The following is a 23,841-nucleotide window of genomic DNA, read 5'->3' as shown; positions in this document are numbered from 1 at the left end:
TTTATGAATTAATTATAGTTTATGTTATATTAATATTTTCTATATTTCGTAGGTTAAAATATTTATTCCAAAACATAACATAGTATACATTTTAAAATTATAAATCAATACCAACTTTACCAACTTGTGGTGTACCACTTTTTACCGACGATTGATGGATTTATAAGAATATAAATAGCTTAAAATTATATTTCTGAAAACATCCATAAATCTATCTAGTTTACCTATACTCTATAGCCTATGAAAATATCACTGTGCATGAATATTAGATAATAATGGGTAAACAGACATTTTCATCCTCATCAATTATTAAGATGAGACATTTAGCCCCTGGGAGTTATAAAACATTATTTAGCAGTAGGATATTTAGTCCCCCGGTATTTTAAATTCCTATTTTTTCTAATCTTAAATTCCAATTATTTTTTTAAAACTTAAAATTTCAGTACAATGCACCACCTGTCTTCCCTCGGATTTTCATTACTTATAAATCATAATTGTATTATTTTTGATAATTAAAGACCAGGTTTTGACATTTATCCATTCATTTTCAATGTATTTTAATTTTATAACTAATAAGTTCTGAAAAAATATTTGAGTTTTCAAAAATTTTTATTATAGGTACCTGTTTAAATAGGTATTTACATTTTAAAAACAACAAAAAGATGAATAACTAACAAAAAATATTGGTTTTATACTTAAGAGGGTGTTATACCATGTGTTGTCTCCGTCTTACAAGAGCGTAACACATCAAATTGTATGTTCAGCAGATCACACTTAACTCTGTTGGCTTAAAAATTAAAGTGAATTTACCTCTTATTAAAATTAAAGCTAAGATTATTATGCAGGGCTTCTCATGGGCTTTTTATTATTTATTAATTTTAAAGAAAGTTATGAGTATTTTAAATTGTACAAACAATTGGTGGGTCTAACATCCTCTTAATATGTATAGTAAAAATTTCAACTACATCAAATTTCAAGTAATCAGTAATTAATAAAAAAAATGTGTTTCTAAAGAAATGTATAACATAGCTTTTAACAATACTATGTACATTTATTTTAATATTTAAAACTCAGTAAAAAAGAAATCAAAATAGATTTTTTGGTTAACAACATTTTCTAACAAATACTAGCCCATTTATTTGCCTATATTGAGAAAAAATACACCTCAAGGGTAAATGGTTTGATTGCATTTTAGTATCATTAAGTATTTTATGTTATTTATCATTTCACACCCATAATTTATTAAAAGGATATATCATTAAATTTTCTTTGTGTGAATTTTAGTAAAAAAAAAAACATTCAGTTATAAATATTTATTTTAGATTATTAAAGTCGATAACAATAATGCATGACTCCATTTATTTCAATGTAAAGTATGTATAAAAAATTTTAAATTATATGGTTGCTTAATTATAACAAATACAAATATTTTTCCTTAAAAAAAAAATACATCACTTTATCGTCATTATCTTTACAAAATATAATGAAATAAACGTGTTGAACAATTCCTTCTCTATTACACGTTGTATATTAAAATTAAATATATTAAGAATTAGAAAATATTTAAAGGAAATAGTCAGCTGTATATTTTTTTGTTGGCATTCCACATCTCTCTTGTACAGCTGCTTCGAATATTATAAAATTTCTTTGAAGTGTTTCATTGAGTTCTAATATTGCAGCAATATTACCACACCTAATAATATATATATATATATATATAAATATAAAAAATAACTATACTATAGATATTATTAATCTTATAGTAATAATAAGCAGTATTTACCGATAACAATAATTGGGTGCCGACCAAATAGTAAGGACAGTTTCATTGAAATGCCATTTATAACCTTCCATGACTAATTGGTGAGCTCGACAAATAATATCTAGATCATTTGTAATATTGAATTGGGAGACAACATCAGAACCAAATAGGTATCCAGCACCTCGAGGACTCACACCCCATCCCTGAGAATCTAAGAAGCACATAATAGCATTTCACAACTATATTGAATATACAAACTAATAATTGATTATTTTAGATGTTTACTTTCAGGATCTGACCATAATAGATCACACATAGGTCCATCGTGGGGAACTTCCTGTTTTCTATCAATAGTTCTAATTTGATCCAATGTTTGTATTGAAGGTGACAAACCACCATGCACACAGAATATCTAAACATTTTAAAACAAGAAAAAACATTTAAAACTATTTTAATGAACAAATAACAGCAGACATGAATTGTACATAGATTTCAATCAATTAAACATACTTTTCCATCGATAATAGCAGATAAGCTTAGATAATCAAAAATGTCGGTACAATATCGCCATACAGCAACACTATTGTATTTTCGTAGGCATTCGTCATAAAATCCATATACTTGAGTGATTTGTCGTGATTCATGGTTACCACGTATTAATGTGATCCGATCAGGATATCGTACCTATAAAAATAATTATGTAACCTTTTCTCACTGAATAGTGAACATCAAAATAATGAAATATTAAGAACCACATTTTTAGGATAAATTGGTATGAACAAAATAAAATAAATTTAAACATAACTTATCAAAAAATAGTTTTTAACAATTTAATAGGTCTACTATTAATAAGTAGGTAGCTAATATAGTATATCAAATATACCATATTTGATAAGTAGAGCTAGAGAATACAAGACAAGTAAAATGTAATTTGTTAGTTTAAATAGTATCTATTATAATATCATATATATTATTATTATATTACACATATATCAAGTAAATTTTTTAAAAACAATAGTTTTTCGACACATAAGAGAATTAAGTAGAGAAACTTAAGATTTTTCTGATTGACAACATAGGTGTGAATTTCTCAAGAAATGTATTGATTACCTAATAATTTAATTGTTTAAAAATAGCTACTCATTTTTATTTATTGTAACTAGAGAACTAGGTAAAACTTTGGTAATATATCTTTAAAAAGTATTTGGTATTAATTCTCTTTATGTTTTACTATAAAATGTTAAAAATAAGTAGATACTAAATACCAGACATGTTTACTAAATGTATACTTACTTTTAAGGCAAGTAGAAGTAAAAATGTCTCAACACTGAAGAATCCTCGGTCAACAAAATCACCCATAAATAAATAATTTCTTTCAGGAATGTCACCGCCTATTTTAAACAATTCTTTTAAATCATAGAACTGTCCATGAATATCTCCACATACCTGTAATATAATTAAATGAATGAATGCAATTTTTTTCAATGATTTTTAAATACTGCTATTTTAAACATAATTTTAAATAATTTAATTTAGAAAATAGAGATAATAGGTACAAAAACAGATTGGTCAGTTTGTTTCGAAATTGGGATACTTTACCATATTAACTTAGATGTGTGCAGTACGATTAGGCACAGATTAACAGCAAAATGGTCCTAAGGAGTAAGGCTTAAAAAAAAAGGTATATGGTAGAACCTTGATTATCCGTCCCCCGATTAACCGTCAGGCCACTTGTGTGTGAGTAGGTTATAAATAATAATATATATTATTAACTTTCAGCTATTACCGTTTCGAAGAATTAGAGATATGGCAGTCAAAAAAGCACGTAATATGTTAAAACCACAAAAATTAACAGATTTTTATAATATTAATTGTTAAGTATGTATGTATGTAATTGTAAATAATAAAACTTTTTAATAAATTAAAAAAATAATAATAATAATGTACCAATAAGTAATAGTACCTAATTATATCAATATGTATGTCATAATTACTAAAAAAAAATAATAAATAATATGTATATATGTTTAAATTTTTGTTGCCCGCTTAATTGTCTTTTCAGTTATATGTAAAAGCTCTGGTCCCGAGACTGACGATTAATTGAGGTTCTATATTATTTTCAAAATAAGTAAAAACCACATTTTTTCAATGTTTGATAACAAAAACGTGCATAACATATTATACACCAAAGCATAAAGTTACCATACAAAATTAAACATTATTTATAATTTAACACTTATTCTTAGGTATTCAGATTGTTTATTGAATAAAAAATTTAAAAAATGACCAAATAGGATATGTAAATTTATTTTTTTTACTAATAATTGTAAAATTTAATTAAATCATAATGCAAAAACCCAACAAGCGCACAGCAAGTAATGAGACAAATACATTTTGGTGCCAAAAAAAATCAAGGGCTTCAGCCTATTTATTCCATATGTTAGTCTGCTCCAGAGTACCACTAGTAAAAGTGTTATGGATGGATTGTGAAATAAATTGTGATTTGGGAATATGACAGTGGCATACTTATAGTTACTTTGCAAACATCTCGTTTTTTAATGTGCTCTTTTAAAAGTTTATTATTTGTTTTGGACAACCTATAAGTTTTTGATGTAGGCAAAAGTCATCTGTTAGACATTCATATTTGTATTTACTGAACCCTTAACTTTCTAGACAGTTTTTTTTTATATTCAATAATATACAGTACTCATGAAGACAAACGATAAATTGCAAAAGTAAAAACTAAGAGTAATAAGAAAGGCTTAATTTAAAGTAAAGACATTTTCAAAGTGAATGATGCTCAACATGAAAAAAAGCCTTAAATTTATGGGACATTGATTTACAATTTTTTTATACTAGAACTGTCAGACGTTTTTTGATATAAATTGAAATGCCGTACGGCGTACGCTCGAGTTGTAGTAAATTCTGATAGCCAAATTCCAAATGACCCAAATATAAGTTTATATTAACTATATATTATATATCACGAAATATGACGTGCATGTGGATTCCAAAAAACGTATTACCTCGGTAAAATAATGAATAATATAGGTACTATAGTCTACCTACTACTAGTACCTCGACTAATACTATCTAATACTAATCTATACATGGTAAACACATTTCAGAACGAAAACAACATGGCTGTTGACGATGATATTGTTTTAACTCTTATAAGTTAGGGTAGTTGTTAAATTGTGACTTGTGTTCCTATAACAGTTATTGAACTCACGGTGACGGGTGAGTCGACACGTTGAACGTTGCTCTCTTCGATGAGTATTTCGCGTGCTTTTAAACACAATGTTTTCACCTCGTGTTCCGTAATGATTTCGCATTGTCTAAGCTGTTCGATTTGACGATCCAAGTCGTTACTGGAACCAGTGGAAACATGCATATTAATTGACGTTTGAATCATTTTCAAAGATGAACGACAGCCGAAAACTGATATAGGCCGGTATAACAGGTCGTCATTGAATATCCACCGTTAATCGTAATCGTTACCATTGAATTTTGATTATAATTACTTATTAAATATAAAAATATATTAACAACTTATTTATAAATTAAAATGAATGGTAATCGGTATAAATAATAATAAATATTATTTTTGGTTGTTTTATTCGTATTTCTTAAAACGAGAGTGGCGGGCAAGGGCCTCGGACATAGCCACGTGGTTGAGACCGAAAGTCGAAACGTTTCCCCTCCCCTGCAGTCACCATAAGTACGTACGTCGGATATCAGCGATAAGTTTCCGAACTTCGCCGACCAACCACCGACTTTTTGATGAGAGGTGAACGCGCCACTAAATGCTAATAAGAATATAATACTTTCCAAGTTGAGAGTTCCCGTTTTCCGGCACAAGTTATTGTCATCGCCCATCGGAAAAGATTAAGAATTAAGAGGATGTCAGCGCACTAGGTATATTTTGTTTACTCTCTCTGACCCACGCACAACACAGCAAATTTATGTTAAGCTGAACCAACCCTGGGTTGTTACTTTTAATATTAAGAGTGAATTCACCTATTATCATACTTTAAGTAATGTTGTTTGATTAAATTAGTTAATAGTTATATTATATTATGATGAATTCATAAAACTCATAATAATTAATGAGGGGTGGGTGCTTTCTGGTAAATGTCTAAGTTTGCCCCCTGTACAAATAAAATGATTTGAGCCACTGCATAAAATATTAAAATGATAGAATATAAAACAGATGTTGAGGTGTAATTGAATATTGATGACGATTTTAATTTGAAGTGCTTCGTGCAGCACTACAGTACCTACTACAACACTAAGCAGGCGCTGGTATATATTCTTACTCCTATGTACCTTTAGTACATTAGGGCATTCGCGTAGCAGGTAATCTACTGCAGACGAGTGATCTACGTACCTAAAAAAATTATTTTTTTAATAGTAAAAAACACATAATATTTTTTACTACGAGTACCTACGTAAATTATTTTATAAAATTCAGATGCAAGCATTTTAGGTAAACTCCGACCAACGAACAGTTTAAAACTAACGGGCACGTACTGCTTCTCATTTGATTGTACAATTTAGAATCTAGATGTTATTGAGTTTTATCACAACTATTCAATTTTCGATATTGTCGATAAAAAGGTTGATTATTAAGCGATAAAGAGACTATCGTAAACAGACGTATGTGTTAGATACAACAAACTACGACCATCCAATTATTCCAATTATGATTTTTCCCGACTATTTTACGTTTATAAAAATAAAAGTAATACAAAATACAGTAGGGTCTCGATAATCCGAAAACAGGCTAATCCGAATGGGCTTGAGAATTATCTTATCTTATCTAATATGCACATATGTATTTATAAATAATATTTTCCGGTAATACAATTTTCGATTATGTGTATTATGATAGTTAATATTTTTATATATTCATTGTCTTTTGAAATTGCGAGTTTTTACATGATTAAAACAGATGAAAATAAAATTTCATAATTTAAATTACAACAGAACTGATGTTTTTTTTAAGCCATAGGTAATCCGAACAAATAGCTAATCCGAGCGACCCCTTTCCCCAATCTCGTTCGGATTATCGAGACCCTACTGTATGCCCAATATGCTAAAAATTGCTTTTCTTAAAATATGACGAAATATAATGCAAAAATATGCAAATTGAAACTTATTATTTAGTTTCGCCATTTCATACAACAAATTTTTATCTCACCTAGAATAATTATAATATAATATAATAACAGGTAATAATAATTGTAGATCACCAACTACAGTACTACTACTACACCTAGTATAATACGATAGATCACCTGATAATACCCAAAACGGGGTAGTAGATCACCTGCTACACGAATGCCTACATTAGTACCTACCACCTACGATTATTTTACGACAAATCACCAAAGAATAAAATAATATGTCATGTTCACGTCCTGGCGACTTGCCGTCAAGAGAAATTCAGTGAATAACAACACAATGACAAGGTGCCTATAGTAGAGACCCACTGTACAACTGCACAGCTGTTAACTACTTTTTTTTGTGTGTCTCTGTACCTTAGAAAAATAGTTTCTAATAGCAAATTGGATTTCGTTAGTAGTTGGTACATACTACATAGAACATTTGGTAAGAAAAAAATGAATATGTTCAGTACTTCTTAAAATAATTAGGAAAAACCAAAAAAAATTTTTTAAAAACCTTCATTTTAAAATAGTTTTTGACAAATTCAATTTTATTTTTTTGTTGCAGTTAATACAAAAATAAATTACTATAGCCTTGAAATATTTCACCGAATTTCACTTGACTTATCAAATATTCGTATTGGCATTTTTTAAATATGACATAATATTTTCAAAATATTTTGTGCTATTTAAAGATTTGAAATTTTTGAGTTATTTTAATTTATTAATTCATTTTTTTCTTGACAATTAAGTTTATTCCCGAAATGATTCAAAGCTTCCTAGAATGAAATAATTTTTTTTCATGTTATTTGAGTAGAAAGATTTTATAAAAATGTATACATTTTCAAGATCATCAGTTCTTTTTTTGTAGAACACTGGAATTCCGAGTCATTATAATCGTATGAATGTATGATACCTATGTACTTTTTATAATTATTTGATGAACATCGTGTGTGAATTTTAAGAGACGGATTTATAGTTCGGATATTTTATATTTTCAATTTGTTATATTGTCGGTATCTCCCTAACTATCTCCCTAATAATACTGAGTATTGAATATTTCTGACATTTCCAGTCATGTCCGGAGAATAATGATCACGATCACGATCACAATTCACGAACTAATAGATGATATATTATAGAGGACTCGTCATCACAACTCACAAGCCACCAGTACCTGCTTACAGTTTGTACAGTGATTGTCTTGTTATGTAGGCATTTCATCTTAAACAATACGAGCTTACAATGCTTACACTGATCTTTTCTACATTCTACATTGTACTGTCGAGTGGTAATAACTCAAAAACTTAAAAACTCAATTTTTTTATTATTTCCCTCGAAAGTCTCTTAACACTTTACGTAGGTATATTAATAACATACTTTAATAGTATTATATCATAGTTGACTCGAAATTCGAATGTAAAATTGTGGTAAATATATGAGTAATTTGAAGTGTATCTAATCAGGGTATATGTATGTAAGCACATTATGTTAGTGACAATTATCGCGACTCGACTGTATATTGTATAAATGTATTATTAAATAATAAATTTAATATAATAAAGGTACGGGATAGAAACTGCCGATTATATGTATCAGCGCATGTACAAACTATATCCTCCGATCCTCGTACATGATATTAAGTCCAAATCTGGTATCGAAACCAGATGAATTTCCAAATGTAGGGTGTAGATGTATAGATGTGTCATGTGTGTAGTGTGTACCTAGGTACATTTTACCATGATTTACTCAATTTAGAGACAAAAATGAACATAATAGTGGACCAATATTTACTAAAAGAAAATGCAAGATATTTCGAAATTTAATTTGATTAAACTAATTTTAATGCAAGTCAAGACAGTTGGAAAATTCAAAAAAACTGATCTAACATAATTTGTAATAAAATATGCGGCGAAGTTCTTCTGTAATCTGTATAGACGATTCTTAAATTCTTAATGTAAGTATATATGTACAAACTAAAAACATATTTAGGGAAATACTCTGTTCACCCGCCAAACATGTCTTGACCAGCCTCAATCCTCACAGCTCACATAGTCCTATAACTTAATTAAAAAAGTAAAACAATAAAATCGGAAGACCAGTGTTAATTTATTAGGCTCAAAATTCAATCGCCAACCGCCAAAAAACCAATGTTATTTAATAGTTTCACAAATGGTATAGTGTCATACTGAAACTTAGACGTGGTTCTGAAAATCTAAAATGGGCTAGAAGCTAAATTTTTTTTAGAACAAAATACAAATAATACAATATAATAGACTATGGATAATGTTATAGGTAGCCTTATTAATAATATTTGATAACAATATTAACATTTTCTTTTCAACTTTAAATTTATAGATTATAATCCGTATACCTAATATATTTTATCATATTTACTTGTCGTAATAGTTTTGTGCAGATTATAAATTTGTTTAGATAAAAAATGTTAAATAAATTCATCCGCTCTGGATCCACGCCTGATGAGAGATGACCATAGACTCATTAACTAGTTAATAGTTAATAATTATATTACGATGATGACACTTCATAGAAGTTAAGGTTCAGTTAATTTTTAAATTAACTTGTAAAAATAATTTTTTAAGTGTTAGTTATTAGAAATTATGGCTTCTAAAAATCTCTTAACAATTTCCCTAATAACAAAAATCATAATATTGTGTACCGTATGTATCTAATATTACTAATAATATTGTTGACCACCAAAAAATACGCCGCCTTCCGATCTAATCATTTTAAAGTATTTGCTTTATCTTAGTTCGTGGTAATCATACTATATAATCATAAAAAAATATATCAATGTGTTATCAAAGATATCATAAAAAGATAAAAGATCCTAAGGTTGTGCTTTTTACTTTTTAGTTTTTTAGTTTTTACTTATTACTATTTACTTTATCACACTATTCACACCATCAGAAATCAGTATACACCAACGTTCAAACGTATGTGTGTCATGTAAATATGTCATATGTAGTGGTTAGGTGATATTCATTAGGTATCCTTTCCCAGTGTCCAACTATCATAAGTTGCCCACTTTTATAAACCTGTGTATATTATATAAAAGTGACAAAACTCGTGGCTAGTTGTTGGCAATTTTTTATATTAAAAATTAACTAACCTAATTCATTGAGTACGTATATTTACTGAAAATTTATAACTTTTATTTACTAATCTAGTCAAATAACTTGTTTCCATAACATTTTATCAAACTTGACGGAGCACACGTTATATGTTTTCAAGAATCTTCAAAGTGTTTAACTCAAACATAAATGTAAGTTGTCTGTAATATCAGTAGTCTTTGTAGCTGGCTTAAAATTAATTACCTACATGGCCACATTATATTTTTTTACTATAGTCTATTGGTTTATCATATATACATATGTTTAAAAAAAAAACCAATATTTAGCTAAACTTGAGCCATTCAATTTTTGGTATCTACCTATTTGTATTTTAAAAGTTAAACATTTTTGGATACCTAGTTAAGCAAATAAGTAAATTTTTATTTATCTATTTATTAAATATTACTACTTAATAACATTTTATACTTTGTTTTTAAATTAAACCATTAAATTCTTTGAATCATATTTTATTTCTAAATTATGATACTTTAATATAGTACTTTGATAGGTTGATTTATTAATATTCATATCTTTACCCTAAATATTACATTGTTAACTACTTACCTACATTCAAAATTATTTATACAGTGCTAAACTTGGTAATACACGACTGAGTACAAATGTTGGGGTGATTTTGGCCTCTCAAACAAACTAAGTAGGTACCTAAACTATAAGCACCTATGTAAAATAAATATAATTATAAGCTAATCACAACATTTTAAAGTTAGAATTAATAAAATATAAATTAAATAGCTTTTACTAATAAGTTTATTGTGTATTTTATCTGCTAAAGCTGTAACTTGTAACAATCACTAAGTTATCAACATAGATGTATGCAGAGTGTGTAGCTGCACACCTGTATAGAATTCTACATTTCTACATACTTTAAGTTGTTAGGGATTTAGAAATATTATATAATTTTTAATTACAGGTACCTATAACAAAATAGGTAATTGCTATGTTGTGCAGTAGGTATCAAAGTACAAACTAAAACAAATTTGCTTCAAAGTTGATGATCAAAGCATTTTTTCTACTAGAAAAAGTGTTTTCACATACAAAAAAAAGAAATTAATAGCTATCCCTACTAAAATTATTCAGTACACCCCACCAAAATAATCCTAAGACCTATGGTTATCTATTGTTATAATTGTAATGTGATTATGCAAATTTTATTATAATTTATATTATATACATATTTCACGGACCTGCCTGTACTGAGTTGTACATTCTTTAATATTATGATTATGTAAGGCTAAAGTCCAAATTTGTGCTACCTAAAATTAATTTTTTGCTATCTATAATTAGTATTGTAGCTGTAATATTGTGTGTTGACTCACCTTACCTAACATTCTAACTAATCAACTACTCAAATATCTCAGCACGGTAAGAGAAATATTACAATAATAAATAAATATATAATTTTATTAAATCTAAAACTCGTTTTTGATTTGTTTTGATATTCAATTTATTTATAATTTCTTTTTATTTGGGTAATTTAATAAAACCTCCAGTAAAGAATTTTGAACAGTTATTGAAAACACATCTATGTATTTGGACAGTTAAATGAATTAATTTTCGTTGTAGGTACATAGTTTTTTTTGTCATGAATATTTGTATTTATTTTATAATCTCAAGAAAATAATAAATTAATTCTTTATAATATGATTCCACACTTTTTGCAACATTTTAATATATTATAATAATATTTGAGACAAGAATGATTTATATATGTGATAACTAAAATGTATGCTTTAAATAATTCAAAAGATTTTACAGTAATTAAATTAAATAAACCAAGGCCGTAACTGGTGGGGGGGTCCAGGGGTCCGCCCCCCCCGAAATTTTTAAAAGTAGAAACATTTTAGCGGTGAATACTGTTTAACTATACTAAAACTATACCAAGAAAAAATGTTAGCCCCCCCCCCTGAAATTTTTTTCCAGTTACGGCCTTGAAATAAACCTATATTTTGTGATTTAATTTTTAAATGATTTATTTGTAAGTAAATGATTATTGCACAACTGCATAGGTATTAAATAATCACATCAACTATAATATTAAGTAATATTTTGAATTTTGTAAACCTTCTTTCTTTGTTTATTTTCTATAGAACAAAAACTACTTGACCGTTTTCAATATAAAGTTATATTAATTATTAATAGATTCTTTGAGACTCAGAGAGCACGTTTGTAGCTTAATTTTTTTTAACCCCTATATATTGCTATAGGGTAGCTCACTCTTGAATTTAGTTTTGGCTTACAAAGGTTGAATTTTTTTTTAAATTTAAATGGTGGCCCTTGGTTATAAATTTATGCCTATTATAATTGGTGGAAATATAGTATAAACATTGTTTTACAAATATAATTTTAAAAAAACATCTTAAAATCAAATACCTATGAACACAATTACAATTTCTTTTATGATTTCTTTTCTTGATCATGGATATATTTTTTATGTAAACATTTAGAGATGATAAAAAATCTGTACAACATTGGATTTATGTCAGCTTTCATGGATTTGTTGAATCTTGTGAAATGTTTGTGTTTATATCAAACATATGTCTTGAACTTAGAAGTGGAAAATCAAAAAATTAATTATTTTAATTGTATTTGTAATGTATATTTCAACTGAAGCAAAACAGAAAATGATAAAAAGATAGATAAATTTTAACTCTGATAATCTTGCTAGTATTTTATATTATCATTAGGTGTAGGTAGCACCTTTTTTTAATTAACTCTTAGGTATATACTTTTATTAATATTATTTAACAATTTGCATAGTAGTGATTTGTATCAAATCAATAAGATAAATTGTAAGACTTGTGTATAAAAACAAACAATTATGTTGTGGTCTGGCTTTTGATTCTGGTGGATAAAGTATTTTGCCTCCTCCCCTATCTTTTTACCCAATTACGCCACTGCCTAGTATGTTAGTGAAGTGTTGGAAAAATAGATTACGTGTTATATACTTGTATAAATTATATACTAATGTATACTATATAATGATGAATTATTTATTTTTAAGTGGTTCATGTTGCATCAGAAAACTAAGTCGTTTATTAGTTACAGATATCCACATTTATCAGTTAATCTCAATGATCTCATTTATTTTTCCACCGCAACACTTCCTTGAAATTAAATCATCCTTTTGTTTTACTGAATTTAGGCTTTAGCTTTATATAAGTACCTACCTATTTTATATTTGAGTTAAGTTATAATCTTTGTATTTTGTTGTTTGATATGGTCTACTTAAAGATATAACTACAAAAAGTGTAGGTACAATCTACTCTATTTAAATCGTAAGGTTTTCATATTTCTGTTCATTGTGTCATTGTGAGTACCTCAGTAATTCAATGTATAGCATAAAAAGATAAAATAATTTTCTTAACCAATAAAATGAATAGTTTATTTATATTCTTTTTAGACATTAAATATTTTGTTTTATTTCTTTAGAAAATGGAACCATTACATTATCTTAACATTCCAACAGAAAAAGCAACCTTTTCTATGGGCTGTTTTTGGGCTCCCGACAGTCTTTTTGGTTCTACTCCAGGAATTATTACTACAAGAGTTGGTTATGCAGGCGGCACTGAAGGTTTAATTCCCACGTATAGAAACATGTAAGCTTACCATTTTGTGAAAATTTAAAATTTTCGGTGAATAAATAATTTTGTTAATTTTAGTGGTGACTATACAGAAGCCATTCAATTGCAATATGACCCAAATACTGTCTCTTATTTAGAGTTATTGAAAATGTTTTGGGACCATCATGATCCTACTGCTAAGTTTAAAAAGCAAGTATGTTTTATTAATTTTAATACCTACTTTTATTTTGAATGCATATTTACCATGCATTTAATATTTAAATATTAAAAAAATATATTATACTTTGTTAAACTATTTGTTGATTTATAGTACTCATCGTTCATATATTATCACAATGATCAACAAAAATCAGAAGCCGAGCAGACTCTAAATGAGAAGAAAGCCAAGGGTCTTGATATCCTGACTAAAATAGAACCTGCTGGTCAATTCTTCAATGCTGAAGAGTAAATATTATTAGTTTTTAATTTTTTACAATCCCTATTTTATAAACAAAATACTGATGTAATGTATTTAGTTACCATCAAAAATACCGATTGCAACAACACAAGAACCTATGCAACGACCTTGGTCTTAAGACCGGAGATGACCTGATTAATTCCCATGTAGCTGCTAGACTAAATGGTTACGTCGTTGGTCAAGGAGGAATTGATCAGTTTGATTCAGAAGTTTCAAAGTTAAGATTAGATGAAGCAGCAGTTTCATACATAAGACAATTAGTGATTAAATACGAAGGTCAAGGATTACATTGCTGATTAAAATATTTTGTTTTTGTGTTTTAAAATTACAATTTATTTTGTAATGTATCTACTTACATTGTTTGCACTTTTGGCATGTTTAAATTGTGTAAAACTATTGAATATTAATAATCTTCGGACAAATCAATAATTGAGTATTACCTATACTAATAGTACAATATACATGCATGATGAATTATTGGTGTGTTCTTTAATATTGTGGTATGGTCTATTATGTAGTGTTAAATCCAGTTTACCAAACAAAACATATTAGTTGTGTTAGTTTTAGAAATCACTAGAAATTTTTTTATCAAAAGATAGAAGTGTATGAACCTTGGAAGTTCTGATCATACTTTGAAGTAAAACAAGCAGTTAGATTACCACTCTACTGAACATTGTCATTGTGTTAAGTCACTATAATGCTTACAAGCATAATGGTGTTATACATGAAGTCCAATTTTTGTTCAGTTCAACTATTAGTTATGTCCAATGTACTTTTATAAATGCCAAATGGTATACTTGCAAACCGATAATCGAATGTTTTCTACTGTTGAAAATATAATTAATCTGTCGGGGTCATTATTCCTATCATATTATATATGAAATTTTTCATTACGTGACATAACATTGTATCGATAGTAATTTAACTAATTGAATTGCAACTTCAAATAAAATATGAGGTGTAGTTGGTTTCATTATATTTTGTTGATGAAGATCGTTATGTATATTGTATACATCTTATAAGGTACTGTGTATAAAATATAATTAATAATAATATACATTAAAAATTTGAAGTACCAACAAGTATTAAATTGCAACAAAATAACTAGAATTTTTATTCTTTATTATATAAATATTGAATTTTGTCCAAATTTTAACTTAAAATGTCTATAAAATAATACTCTGTTTAATATTTTTGGTTACATCACGATGATCTACTTATGTGGAACCTTAGATTAAATTGTAAAGCTTTTATTGTAAATTATACATTGTTTATTTATTTATGGCAAGGAGTGTACATAATTTTACAATGAATAAAATAAGGAAAATAACAGTAATTATAGAATATTAAAAACAGTAATTATAAAATATTAAAATTAAATTGTACATGACGATTATTAATCCAAAATCGATGCAAAAATAACAAATTTTAAATTTGTTATCAAAATTAGTCAATTTACATTATATAATTAATATATTAATGTATACTAAGACCAACGACAGAAAACGCTTCTTCTTCACCGTAGACAAATGAATGAGCTTCACTGTCTAGTAGCTAATTTCTACCATTCAACTTTCTACTCGCCACAGTAAATTCTCAAGTTAGGGCTGATATAATGAAGGGTATGCCCAGAAAAAGACAAGTTTTGGTCACAACCCAGTAGCGTTCCCTCTTGAACCTTAGTATAGTAGTATAATAATATAATAAGTCATAGGCACAAATAGTGTTATACATCTTTAAAGCCTTGAAGGGGTAGAGGGGCCAGAGTTAAGTCTAATAGATCATATAGAAATGGCAAGGACATAAAAAATGCTTTTGTTTTATTAGTGTAAGAAAACTGAACTATAAATAATTAATATTATGTAGTGTATAATAGAATATTTTTTGTTAAATAATCATTATTAAACTAAATTAATAGAGGAATTATCTTCCTTCAACATACACTACAATTAATAAATGATACATATTATAATAAAACTAACTTAAAAACAACAATACATAAAATGTTAAATAACAGCTTTATATGGAATAAAATTATCTATCATAATAATCAACTCTACCACCAGTTTTATAACTTCTCATGGCTAATGTGTTCACTAGTTTTTGACAAGTGTCTTCTACTTTCACAATATATTGTTTTTGCTGTCCATTTGTAAATTGTTCTCGTACTACCTCGTCTTTTGAATTCAAACTAATATTTGTATACATATCAGTCAACACAGGGCCTAAAAAAAGTGCAAATAATTTGGTTCAATTAGCAATAAAATTTTTTTTACAGCAAATGTTTTACCTGGGGAATAGCTAAGAATGTTCAACGTGGGATTTTCTAAAGCCAATACACGGAAGTACATTTCTCTACTAGCTTTTCCAACACAATAATATCCAACTGATTTAAATGGTTCAATCCCTAATAATGAAGTTATATTGACAATGCATCTTTCAGCTGTATCTGAATTGAACTTAGATAAAAATACACTTGTTAATCAAGTTACTGAATATAAATTCAACAACATGTACCTAGAAAAAAAAATATTTTTAATTTTGGACTATTGATTATTGTGCATCTTATAATCAAATGAATTCATATAACAAATATTCATGTAAGTTCAATGTCTTGATTAAGTCAAACACACATAAATATTTGTTTATTTATATTTTACGGGCTGAGCCCATGTATACCTAGATAGAAGTATACAGTTTGCAATTACATATATAACATACACATAAACAATGGCAATAGTTGAGAAATATAGCAAAAGGAAACAGAAAAATAAAGCTATATATAGCTTTGTATATTTACCATATAAATTCTCTTTAAATTTATAGATTTTAATATTTAACTTATACAAAAAAAAAATAATTACTTGTTCCACTCGTCAGGATCATTCATGTCAGCTGCAAGATGATCTAGATTACCAACTGACCCAGCATTATGAATTAATAAAAATAATTCGTACTTTGTAGAATCGATAGGTTCAACAATTTTTTCAAACATTGTTGCGTTGGAGTTATATAAATCCACGCTATAATACTATAACACCAATACAATTTTGAATTTAATAGGTGATAAAAAAATACTAATTTGTTCTATAACATACCTCTACCAAAATATCATTGTTTTCTTTGTTCACCATTTCTTTGGTTTTTTCCAGACCATTTGTATCTCTAGCCATAAGAACAATGGTTGACTCTGGAATCAAAAGTTTACCAATTTCTACAGCTAAACATTGTCCTATTCCTTTGCTAGCGCCAGTCAAAATGACACATGTACGACGACTCCAAAACTCATTCATCTTGAGTTTCTTGTTCAATTAGTCGTTGAGTTTCAGTTGTTGACAAAGGCTGTTCTGGATTGATCCAAGAAGAAAGTCCTGAAGGTTGGGTGACTGTCTGCTCGTTTTCAAACACTATATGATCTGAATCCACCAAATATTCTAAACAAGACTTGCGAGCTTCACATAGTTGATCGACAATTTGGCGGCGTTTGGTACCATCAGATTGTGAACCGTTCTTCAGTATTTTTAGTTTATGCTCTATTGAACATCGATGGTATCAAATATCAATATCAAATAACCAGTTTATGTTGTAATATGATGTAGTGATTACATAATACTAATTTGTATTGCATAATAATGATATCCTACTTAAATATGATTACTCCATAGCAGAGAGACGACTTACCCAAACGCTGTAAGTATTCTTCTTTGTCAGGCAATGGTTGGAATGACTGCTGGTCGGTGTCAAAATTGTTTTCAAATTGAAAATCAACAGCGTCCGTTGTCAGCTGTGGCCAAGGATCTAATGTCTGGAATCCATTTGACGTACAAGAGTCCATCACGAAAAATGTTGCATTGTATAATAAAATAAACAGTCAACAAATGATAACGTGTACACCCCTTTGATAATGTACATAAACAGAAATTGCAATACTAATTAGTCAACAAATTAATTAGTAGTATTAGGCAGCAGCTAAGTATATTAATATTACTGTATTATTCCACTCTTAAGTTCAATAAAATAAAAATATAATATTTTGAATCTGTCGGCTGTGCACCTAATTTTAGTAATCGGTATAGATGACAGAATATGTATGTAATTATTAGACAATAGCCAATGCCCAATAGACAGTTGGCAGATTGCAGCTAATCGGTAACTTTTAGGAAAATAGTTCGCTCAATTCATTGTTTAGGAACATGTACTTTTATTTTCATATTTTGTGGTGATAACAATATTGTGATAAGTGATACTGATAATTGATAATACAATTTGGTACCTAAATGAAAATATTTTAAATGTCAATAGGATTATTATTATTTTGAATGTGCTATACTCACAGTGGAGGTGTCTGTGGGCGGTGGACCGCGGCGGTACTGTAAGTGTATCCCGTGGTGTCGCCGTCGGCACCTGGTCCCTCGACGACAAACTGCGCGGTGGCCGGATGGTCAGCGGCGACCGGCCCCGCTGCACCGAACGTCAGTTTTATATTATACTTATCTATGAGTTCAAGTATCTTTGCAATTAGTAAATACAATTAATAATAATACATACAATAATACAAATAATAGTGTCTTTTTATACAGTGAACGTATTTTTTATTTAATACTGTAGGAATATTTAAATGACTTATATTACCTAGGACCTAGGTACCATCACAGTTGAAAATAGTTTTTCAGTATGCGTATCTTCTTCACCTCCGGCCAATGTCTTAACTCCCCACTTTTGATTGGTTGGTCTTTTTCTGTGTTAGAAATGTATGTATATGATTGAGATTGACAACCAATAAGAAGTAGAGTCCTACGATATAGATGAAGTACGCACTATGCGGCATTACGGCTGCCCGTAATGTTACAGCAGTCTAGTGGACCACAGTGTACGGTTGAATCTGAGGGTGTGAAAAATAAAATAAAGTAAAAATACTGAGGTTCAAACTTTAAATAGAAAATTTTAACCAAAACAAAACGAACCATTTCTATAATGGACGTTGAAGAAGTTATTGCTGTTTTTTACATCTATGATCGCTTTATACAAAAGAATAAAAAAAAGAAATACTGGATTCGGATACATGTACCTTTCTTACAAATACGAGATGAAACCAGGCTTTTTGATATATTTTTTGAACACCTCAAAAAAAACGAAGACTAGTTTTTTGGTTTACAAGAGAATGAGTTTAAAATTATTTGAAGAATTATCGTGTATTTTAAGAACTTTCATAACGAAGAAAGACACACGATTCTGAAAAAAGCTAACCACCGTACTACGGTAAATAAAAAAACGACTTATTTTAAAAATGTTATAATTTATAAATATTCATAATTACAGAAGAAAATGCACATAATATTAATAAATATAGAGTGTCGTTATTATAACATATATTTTTATATTATTATAATTATGATTGACTCAATGACATATCATTATTTTATTGAATCGAATTGAATTAAAAAGGTCTATAAAGGAGTTTCACTTTCATGACACTTTTGTACGTGGCCGCTGATTCCGCAGATGAGAAACGTGATAGCAACTGTGTTAGGTTATTTAAAATATTTTCCTGATATGGGGTGGTTGCAGGCATTATAGATATTCGTATTGGGGTATTCATATGGTTGTAAGGATGATGTCTTCTTTGTGCCAAATTATGTTCATTATGTGGACTATTCTGAGTATTACAGTCGGCCCATGTCAGTGGCGTATATACGAATTATTTTCACTATGGGCCAATTTATCAATTATCACTAGTCAAGCAGCATAGCCATAATTATACATTTTTAAGGGAGCAGCTTCGTGGTTATATAATTAATAATTATGACATATTATACAGTTCAAATAAAAATTGCGCAATTCAATTTTATAATTATTATGTAAAATTAATTCTTTTGTTTCTTTTTTTAAAAATATTGACAGTGTCGTTTGTATATTTTAATGTTATCTTACTATGAATTTAACATCAAAGTCAATAAGTCATTAAAGCAAGTCCCGTTAATATAACATTTCCTTGTTGATTCCTCAAAAATGACTTTAATCAACCGGCTAACTTAATTATGGTGAAAAACTGTTAACAGTGTAAATATACATGCAATGCTTTAATTGAACCTGCAATTTCACTATGGGCTCTGGCCTAGGGGGCTTCCCCCCTATATACGCCAGTGGCCCATGTATTTGGATAATTTGACATCTGAGCGTCTTGAATGACCTTTAAAACGTCCAATTTTGTTTGCACAAATTTTATTTTGGTATTTTTTTAAAGTCTTTTACCAGAGTCGTGAAAAAAGACGAACTTCGTCGTCTTCAATATTTTTGGTTTCTAAATTTGTATTTAAAACCTCTATTAACTCCCTACCATCATTTTTATTTTTTTTATTATGTTTGGTGCCCACGAGGAATCGGATGAACGAGCAGCTGCTTCACCTTCCACGATTTCATATTCATTATTGCTTTCTGCATTTGAGGTAATATTAAAAGTTTTTGAGTCAACAGATACCGCATCTTTAAAAATAAAAGGCTGTCGTAGAAAACATAGGCACATTTTTTTTGAGGCGTAAAACCGCTTTTGGTCTCCTTTGCTTTGCGAGCCTTTAAAATCAAGTATATTTCTCCAATTTTTCCGAAAATTCAAACCTGAAAAAATAAATAGTTTCAGATATTTGGCAATCCCGTTTCATATGTAGAACTGTACACTATGTATTTCGGATTGGAATTAGTACTGTAGCAGAAATTTCCGAGAAGTATGTGTTGCAATATTATGGTTTTGCTTAAAAAGATATTTATATACCTGATTACCTGAACCAAAAAAAGAAATGTGATATCAAATTGTAAATGATTTTTGAAGAGATCGAATTTTCCTCGTATGTGCTTGTGTTGAGTTGTGCATGCCATGATATATTGATATATCATATATGTTATATCAAGTATCAACCTAATTGGTTTCAACTTCAAACAGTTATAACTCATATAATGTCATTTTATACTATCATCAAGACAATATTTTATTGTGTGTTCTTGAGAATTGTACATTTCCACATAATACTATATTTGTATTTATTTTTATAAATATGCAATATTATTTGCATGTCGTAATATTGTATGGTGTATTTAATTAAATTATTTTTATCGAACAATTCTGGTTAACGGAACAAGAATTAAATTAAATTAATTTTTAAATTCCTATTTTAGTAATATGCAGTAAATAGTAATATGCACCATCAATTATAATTGTATTATATACATATATAATTTAATTATTGATAAACTAACATAGCTTGGATTTGATTTAACATGACTCTTATTTATTAAATTTATATCAATAACAATCAGTTATGTTTTTGTTGAGTTAATGAAAATTAAATTTCAAAAAGTTAAAGTTAATTTAACTTTAACTTTTTAACTCGTTTATGGCCAGACTCGCTATTCGTGACGATAACTATAAATTTGTACTAATAGACGTTGGAAGGTATTCGTTAGAACAAAGAAATGTTATCAATTGTATTTAAAATACATATTATGACGTTTAGACTCCAGAATACACATTAACACATATCAAGCAATCTGTTATGGTCGAAAAGGCCGCAGCGATCCAAGCGACCGGTTAGGGCAGCCGCAATGAGTGATCAAATAAAATTGATATAATTTGATCGTGCCCCAATGAAAAGATAATACAATTTAGAACAGAACATCTTTATAGAATTAACGTATAGCTTGCGATCGACCCGCGGACGGCTGGCCGCATAGTGCATATATACCCTGAACTCTGAAGAGCTTAAAAGCATATAAAAAAACTGTGATAGTACCTAAAACCTATCTGTTGATAATTAGTACAAATAATTACGAATTAGTACAAATTACAAATATGCAACATAACAAAAATTGTTTTGAGCTGATTAGAATCACTTAGGCTGTGAACTGTAGTATAGACTCCAAATTTATGTACAATATACTGAGTCAAGAACATTATCTGTGAAATATCGTTTTATTTTTTTGATATCACTTACACGAAAAAAGTTCTTAATGTTTCAAAATCCATTATTTTTGTGTTTTTCAAACTTGAATAACTTTTATTGTATTATATATCGAAAATTGAAAACGATATTTTACAGCCAAAGTTTTCCTTTTTATATGGTGAAAATTTCGTTTCTTAGTTATGAGTTATGACTGTAGTCTTCTCGGCTCTTTCCCGCGGCGAAAATCAGTTATTGCTATGTTTTACATTTTCTAAGACGGAAACAACACAATACTTGGGAGAACACGCCAATTCTGCATATCCTCAAGTGACACCATCTATCATTGAGCCCGGTTCCACAATGACAGGATCGTACGCTCGTAGGTAGGCGGGACCTCAAAAGTCAGAGGAGGTGATAATTAATTATTGATAAGGGGCTTTGGAAGCGCCGTTTCGAAGGCGGGAACGTTTAAAAGTTTAGAAATCTGCGATTGAATGGGATCGATGGTCGATACGATCTAGTCTTGTAACCAAAATCATACATCTGAACTCCGTATTTGAGTGTCCAGCAAGTCAGTCACGTCGAGTGAAAATGGATTGAAGTTAAACTCGGTCACCTTTGTAGGCAAGCCGACAACTCGTCGCTTGAGGTAACTCGGTCCGTCATTCGAGGCTCTGTGCTATTCGCTAAAAGTGACTACCGATTTCTGGACATCTCTCACGTCCGCGGAAATCGGTGATTGAACATGTTTGATAGTAAACCGTAAATCTCAAAGCCGTATTTGAGTGACTATAGCAAGTCAGTCATGTCTAGTGAATACCGGTTTCGGGGTGTATGTGGTTAGAATTATGTACTTTGCGCCTTTTATGTCGCACTACCATAATGGTGGTCTGAGGAGCTGGTAATACCACAGATTAATCTGTAGTACTACGATTGACGTTTTGATAAAGGGTTTGTGATAAGACCGAGTGCTTTGGCGGTATTCTAGCGAAGGCGGGAATGTTTGAAAACCGCGTTTGAATATGTATCAAGTCAATTGAGAGTCAGTCATCAAAATTGGACCTGGTGGGCCCCATATCATGTGACCATAGGAACATCTCACAAAAATGAAAAAAAAAACGAAAGTCAAAAGTGTAAGGTTTAATGCCGCGTTCGATTTCGAATAAAATATTGTTACACATATGACGTCAATACAATTATTTAATTAATCAGCCACACTGTCCTTTTTTGTCAATTTCGTTACCCACATGGGTTACCTGCGTTATAACTCTTGTTATTGTCGTTGTAAACCGTCTTCAAACAATGAACAAATTAACTGCACCGAGTGGCGAGTACCGACGCAACGTTCTTAGACTTCCGACAGTGGTAGAAGAAGGACACGTTTAAAAAAGAAACGACTAGGTACCGTCATGGACTATAACTTGTGAGTATATGCAATGTAATAGTGTTCTGATTTTTTATTATTTTAATTTATTGCTTGTAAATTACACTTATTTTATGTAAACGTTTTCTGTGCACAAAAGTATTAATCTGTAAAACGAATGAATATGATATAAAAATTATATTGTCTATGCGAAATATCTTTGTTAATCAAATTAAAAAACTACATCGTATTATACTATACTATACCTTATATTATTATATTATACAAGTCGTGACACCTCGTAGTATACTTTGAGATGTGCAACCATATTATTTTTATTTTACATATTTCATCTATAAGTTGCGTAAACCGGACAGGGAAGACAAATATTTCGCAGACATCATCTTAACATTTCGTTTTT

At 29.1% G+C, this 23,841-nt stretch overlaps 3 protein-coding genes across 5 annotated transcripts; 1 reads left to right on the top strand and 2 right to left on the bottom strand.

Annotated features, from left to right (window-relative positions):
• Positions 1 to 1,338: 1,338 nt before the first annotated feature.
• On the bottom strand, positions 1,339 to 5,848 carry LOC111031435 (serine/threonine-protein phosphatase 4 catalytic subunit-like). Its single transcript, XM_022311363.1, has 6 exons — positions 4,995 to 5,848; positions 3,056 to 3,208; positions 2,273 to 2,446; positions 2,048 to 2,174; positions 1,784 to 1,973; positions 1,339 to 1,693 (listed from the first exon to the last, which is right to left on the bottom strand). Exons 1-6 carry the CDS (start codon positions 5,175 to 5,177, stop codon positions 1,564 to 1,566), a joined length of 957 nt encoding a protein of 318 aa, XP_022167055.1. The 5' UTR covers positions 5,178 to 5,848; the 3' UTR covers positions 1,339 to 1,563.
• Positions 5,849 to 9,789: 3,941 nt separating this feature from the next.
• LOC111031445 (peptide methionine sulfoxide reductase) lies at positions 9,790 to 14,600 on the top strand. Of its 3 annotated transcripts, none has more exons than XM_022311373.1 (5): positions 9,790 to 10,216; positions 13,515 to 13,681; positions 13,745 to 13,859; positions 13,977 to 14,110; positions 14,182 to 14,600. In XM_022311373.1, exons 1-5 carry the CDS (start codon positions 10,175 to 10,177, stop codon positions 14,417 to 14,419), a joined length of 696 nt encoding a protein of 231 aa, XP_022167065.1. In that variant the 5' UTR covers positions 9,790 to 10,174; the 3' UTR covers positions 14,420 to 14,600. The 3 variants fall into 3 exon arrangements, with proteins under 3 accessions (XP_022167065.1, XP_022167075.1, XP_022167084.1); XM_022311383.1 differs by lacking the exon at positions 9,790 to 10,216 and adding an exon at positions 11,316 to 11,447; XM_022311392.1 differs by lacking the exon at positions 9,790 to 10,216 and adding an exon at positions 13,231 to 13,394.
• Positions 14,601 to 15,754: 1,154 nt separating this feature from the next.
• On the bottom strand, positions 15,755 to 17,602 carry LOC111031511 (sepiapterin reductase-like). Its single transcript, XM_022311498.1, is given in 4 exon segments — positions 15,755 to 16,348; positions 16,414 to 16,640; positions 16,988 to 17,154; positions 17,222 to 17,602. Coding segments are annotated over 4 exon segments (780 nt in total). The 5' UTR covers positions 17,417 to 17,602; the 3' UTR covers positions 15,755 to 16,157.
• Positions 17,603 to 23,841: the final 6,239 nt, after the last annotated feature.

Source organism: Myzus persicae, unplaced genomic scaffold (genome assembly GCF_001856785.1).
Source record: "Myzus persicae strain clone G006 unplaced genomic scaffold, MPER_G0061.0, whole genome shotgun sequence".
Lineage (NCBI taxonomy): Eukaryota > Metazoa > Arthropoda > Insecta > Hemiptera > Aphididae > Myzus > Myzus persicae.
This window is presented reverse-complemented; position numbering and strand designations above follow the sequence as displayed.

Coding starts and splice junctions, on each gene's coding strand:
- LOC111031435 (XM_022311363.1), bottom strand. CDS start 5,177: ATGATTCAAACGTCAATTAATATGCATGTTTCCACTGGTTCCAGTAAC. Junction 2,447..3,055: donor TACTTCTACTTGCCTTAAAA/GTAAGTATACAT, acceptor TTATTTTTATAG/GTACGATATCCTGATCGGAT. Junction 1,694..1,783: donor GCACCCAATTATTGTTATCG/GTAAATACTGCT, acceptor ATATATTATTAG/GTGTGGTAATATTGCTGCAA.
- LOC111031445 (XM_022311373.1), top strand. CDS start 10,175: ATGTTTTCAAGAATCTTCAAAGTGTTTAACTCAAACATAAAT. Junction 10,217..13,514: donor TGTTTAACTCAAACATAAAT/GTAAGTTGTCTG, acceptor TTATTTCTTTAG/AAAATGGAACCATTACATTA. Junction 13,682..13,744: donor ATTCCCACGTATAGAAACAT/GTAAGCTTACCA, acceptor TGTTAATTTTAG/TGGTGACTATACAGAAGCCA.